Source organism: Ursus maritimus, unplaced genomic scaffold (assembly GCF_017311325.1).
Source record: "Ursus maritimus isolate PB19 unplaced genomic scaffold, ASM1731132v1 scaffold_5, whole genome shotgun sequence".
Classification (NCBI taxonomy): domain Eukaryota; kingdom Metazoa; phylum Chordata; class Mammalia; order Carnivora; family Ursidae; genus Ursus; species Ursus maritimus.
The window spans coordinates 84,237,416-84,242,731 of NW_024426663.1; the positions used below are offsets into that span (position 1 = coordinate 84,237,416).

The 5,316-nt window shown below is 39.0% G+C and overlaps 1 protein-coding gene across 1 annotated transcript; it reads left to right on the plus strand.

Moving 5' to 3' along the window:
* Nucleotides 1-4,032: 4,032 nt before the first annotated feature.
* On the plus strand, nt 4,033-4,974 carry LOC103680383 (olfactory receptor 2T33-like). The gene has a single exon (XM_008709916.2). It carries the CDS (start codon nt 4,033-4,035, stop codon nt 4,972-4,974), a length of 942 nt encoding a protein of 313 aa, XP_008708138.2.
* The last annotated feature ends 342 nt before the right edge of the window (nt 4,975-5,316 follow it).

The following is a 5,316-nucleotide window of genomic DNA, read 5'->3' on the forward strand; positions in this document are numbered from 1 at the left end:
CTCCAGTCCTATCCATATTGCAGCAAATGTTGAGAAATTGTTCTTTTTGATAGCTGAGTCATATTCCATTGTATATATGGACCACTTCTTCTTAATCCAGTCATTTGTTGAAGGACATCTCGGCTCCTTCCACGATTTAGCTATTTGGACAATGCTGCTATGAACATTGGGTGCATATGGCCCTTCTCTTCACTGTGTCTGTATCTTTGGGGTAAATACCCAGTAGTGCAATGGCTGGGCCATAGGGTAGCTCAATTTTTAACTTTTTAAGAGACGTTCACACTGTTTTCCAGACTGGCTGTACCAACTTGCATTCTCACCAACAATGTAGGAGGGATCACCTTTCTCCACATCCTCTCTAACAATTGTTGTTTCTTGCCTTGTCAATTTTTGCCATTCTAACTGGTATAAGGTGGTATCTCAGTGTGGTTTTGATTTGAATTTCCCTGATGGCTAATGATTTTGAACATTTTTTCATGTGTCTGTTAGCCATTTGTATGTCTTCGTTGGAAAAGTGTCCATTCATATCTTCTGCCCATTTTATGATTTGTTTATGTGTTTCTGTGTATTGAGTTTGAGAAGTTCTTTGTAGATCTTGGATAAAGTCTTTTATCTCTAGTGTCATTTGCAAAGATATTCTCCCATTCCGTGAGCTGCCTCTTAGTTTTTTTGACTGCTTCCTTGGCTGTGCAGAAGCTTTTTATATTGATGAAGTCCCACAAGTTCATTCGATCTTTTGTTCTCTTACCTTTGGAGATGTGTCATGAAAAACTTGCTGTGGCTGATGTCGTAGAGGTTGCTGCTGATGTTCTCCTCTAGGATTTTAATGGATTCCTGTCTCACATCAAGGTCTTTCATCCATTTAGAGTTTATCTTTGTGTATGGTGTGAGAGAGTGGTCAAATTTCATTCTTTTGCATATAGCTGTCCAATTTTCCCAGCACCATTTATTGAAGAGACTGCCTTTTTTGCACTGGATGTTTTTCCCTGCTTTATCAATGATTAGTTGCCCAAAGAGCCTAGGGTCTCTTTCTGGGTTCTCTATTCTGTTCCATTGGTGCATGTGTCTGTTTTTGTGCCAGTACCATGCTGTCTTTGTGCCAGTACCATGCTGTCTTTGTGATCACAGCTTTGTAGTACACCTTGAAATCAGGCAATGTGATGCCCCCAGCTTTGTTCTTCCTTTTCAACAATTCCTTGGCGATTCGGGGCCTTTTCTGGTTCCATACAAATTTAAGGACTGTTTGTTTCGGCTCTTTGAAAAATGTCATTGTTATTTTGATTGGAATAGCATTGAAAGCATAGATTGCTCTGGGTAGCATGGACATTTTAACTATGTTAATTCTTCTGATCCATGAGCATGGAATATTTTTCCATCTTTTCGTGTCTTCTTCAAAGTCTTTCAAGAGTGATTTGCAGTTCCTAGAGTATAGATCCTTTACGTCTCTGGTTAAGTTAATTCCGATATAATGTACAGTTTTTGGTTGTATTGTAAATGGAATGGATTCCCTAATTTCTCTTTCTTCCTTCTAATTGTTCATGTATAGAAATGCAACAGATTTCTGAGCATTGATTTTGTATCCCGCCACTTTACTGAATTGCTCTTTAAGTTCTAGTAATTTGGGGGTGGAGTCTTTTGTGTTTTCTATATAGAGTATCATGTCATCTGTGAAGAGAGACAGTTTGACTTCTTCTTTGCCGATTTGGATACCTTTGATTCCTTTTTGTTGTCTGATTGCTGTTGCAAGGACTTCTAGTACTATGTTGAATAATAATGGAGAGAGTGGGCATTCTTGTTGTTTTTTTGATCTTAAGGGAAAGGCTTTCAGCTTTTCCCCATTGAGAATGATATTTGCTGTAGGCTTTTCATAGATGGTTTTTATGAGATTGAGAAATGTACCCTCTATCCTTTCACTCTGAAGTGTTTTAATCAGGAAAGGATGTTGTAGTTTGTCAAATGCTTTTTCTTCATCTATTGAGAGAATCATATGGTTCTTGACTCTGTTCTTGTTGATATAATCTTTCACACTGATTGATTTGTGAATGTTGAACCACCCTTGCATCACAGGAATGAATCCCACTTCATCATGATGGATAATCCCTTAAATGTACTGTTGGATCCTATTAGCTAGGATCTTGTTGAGAATTTTGGCATCCATATTCATCAGGGATATTGGTTTGTAATTCTCCTTTTTGATGGGTCTTTGCTTGGTTTGGGGATCAAGGTAATTTTGGCCTCATTGAATGAGTTTGGTAGATTTCTTTCTGTTTATATTTTTGAAACAGCTTCAGGAGAATAGGTATTATTTCTTTTTTGAATGTTTGGTAGAATTCCCTGGGGAATCCATCAGGTCCTGGAGTTTTGTTTTTCGGATGGTTTTTGATCACCGCTTCAATCTCTTCATAATTAATTGGTATGTTTAAAAAATCAATTTCTTCCTGTTTCATTATTTTTAGTTTATAGGTTAAAGAAAGGGGGGTAATCAGAAGGGGGAATGAAGCATGAGAGACTATGGACTCTGGGAAACAAACTGAGGGCTTCATAGTGGTGGGGAGTGGGGGAATGTGATAGGCTGGTGATGGGTAGTAATGTGGGCATGTATTGCATGTTGCACTGGGTTTTATACGCAACTAATGAATCATGGAACTGTACATCAAAAACCAGGGATGTACTGTATGGTGACTAACATAATATAATAAAAAATATTATTATTAAAAAAATAACTGTTGTGAAGTCTCTAAACTTAGACAAATTCCCTATAATCACAAGTACACACCGTGATGACATGGCCAGTATGGTGGTAGGTGCTCTAAAGCACTATCTGTTGTAGCTGGGAGACTGGTATATTGAAACCATGTGCTGAATACACAGGTAAAACAGAAATATGGTCATTTTGTGTCCCTCACCTGTAATCTGAGTTATAGTATTTTACATTTAGTTTTGTGTATTCTTTAAAATAATATTTATTTTGTTATATTAGTCACCTTACAGTACATCCCTAGTTCTTGATGCAATGTTCCACGATTCATTACTTGCATATAACACCCAGTGCACCATGCAATATGTGTCCTCCTTAAGACACTTTTCCGATGAAGACATATAACAGACACATGAAAAAATGTTCAAAATCATTAGCCATCAGGGAAATTCAAATCAAAACCACCTTGAGACACCATCTTACACCAGTTAGAATGGCAAAAATGGACAAGGCAGAAAACAACATTTGTTGGAGATGATGTGGAGAAAGGGGATCCTTTTTGCACTGTTGGTGGGAATGCAGGTTGGTACAGCCACTTTGGAAAACAGTGTGGAGGTCCCTTAAAAAATTAAAAATTAAGTTACCCTATGATCCAGCTATTGCACTACTGGGTATTTACCCCAAAGATACAGACATAGTGAGGAGAAGGGCCATATGCACCCAATGTTCATAGCAGCATTGTCCAAATAGCTTAATCGTGGAAGGAGCCGAGATGCCCTTCAACAGATGACTGGATTAAGAAGAAGTGGTCCATATATACAATGGGTATTAGTTTTGTGTATTTTTATACTAAAATAATTCCTCATGTCATTGATGGAAAAATCTTGAGAAATCAATTTAAACATATGAGAAACACAAAAATTTGTAATTGAAGGATATGTAACATTAATATTGACTAAAATGCAGAACTATGAGGCTCTTTCAACACAGAATTACACAAATTTTAGAAAATTGGAATTTCACATTTCCTAACACCATGAGTAAATTATGTGTGGCATACTAACAAGATATACAGAAATAATAGAAATGTAATGTGTACTGTAATATATGTTTATTGGTAATTTTCTTTTGATTAAAAATACTGTGCAATAACAGCAGAGATGTTCGATAGGCAAACATCTTGTCACAAAGTGAAAGATTAAATATGCAATTATTCCTCCAAGTCTCATTTATTTAATGTCATTTAACCACCTCTTCTTAAGTAAATGCCTGCACTTCCTTTCAAGCAACTCTCGTTCCTTATCATTCCTTGTCTTTCAGGCATGACTGGAGCCATGGTAGATGCAAATGACACCACAGAGATAAACTTCATTCTTTTAGGGCTATTTAACCACGCTCCGACCCATGTGTTCCTCTTTTCCATGGTGCTCATGATCTTCCTCACCTCCCTGATGGGCAATGCCCTCATGATCCTGCTCATCCATGAGGACCCCCAGCTGCACACACCCATGTACTTCTTGCTTAGCCAGCTCTCCCTCATGGACATGATGCTGGTCTCCAGCATAGTCCCCAAAATGGCAACCAACTACCTGATGGGCACTAAGTCCATCTCTCCTGCTGGCTGTGGAGCTCAGATCTTCCTGTTTCTCACTCTGGGAGGTGGTGAATGCTTCCTCTTAGCAGCCATGGCCTATGACCGTTATGTGGCCATATGTCACCCCCTGCGCTACCCCATCCTCATGAATCAGAAGCTCTGCTTGCACATGACTGCAGGCTCCTGGCTTCTGGGAGGGGTGGATGGACTGATACAGGCTGGTGCCACTCTGAGCTTCCCTTACTGCCATTCTCGAGAAATCAACCACTTCTTTTGTGAGGCACCCTCACTCGTGCGCCTTGCCTGTGCTGACACTACATTTTTTGAGTTTTTCATGTATGTGTGCTGCATCCTGATGCTCCTGATCCCTCTGTCTCTCATTTTGGCTTCCTACAGTCTCATCTTGGCTGCTGTGCTTTGCATGAAGTCCACAGCAGCTCAGAAGAAAGCATTTGCCACCTGCTCTTCTCACCTGGCTGTGGTGGGGCTCTTCTATGGCACTCTCATATTCACCTACATGCGGCCCAAATCCTACCATTCAGTGGCCCATGACAAGGTGGTCTCTGCTTTTTACACCATCTTCACACCTGTGTTGAACCCCCTTATCTACAGTGTGAGAAATAAAGACGTCAAGGGGGCTTTGAGAAAATGGTTAGAGAAACATTTTCTGGGACATCTATAGTGAGAGTATTTTGATAAACTGGAAGCACCCAAAATGGATCTATTATGAAATTTATGTTATAACAATACATTTTGCTCTCACTTGGCCAGTTTACTGTTAAAAAAAATCTATTTCTTTTATATTTAGTAAATTAAAATTTACATTTGTCCTGCTTTCATACATCATTATAACATTTTTGTTCTGGACTTTGAACCTCAGCAATAATAGTAAATGATTGAAGCACTGTAAGTTTTATTTATTTATTTATTTATTTGAGATATAGAGAGTGAGTGAGAGAGAGAGAGCACAAGGTGGAGGAGGGGCAGAGGGAGAGGGAGAAGCAGGCTTCCTGCNNTGAGCAGA

Excerpts from the sequence above, each read along its gene's own strand:
- LOC103680383 (XM_008709916.2), top strand. The coding sequence starts at position 4,033 with ATGGTAGATGCAAATGACACCACAGAGATAAACTTCATTCTTTTAGGG.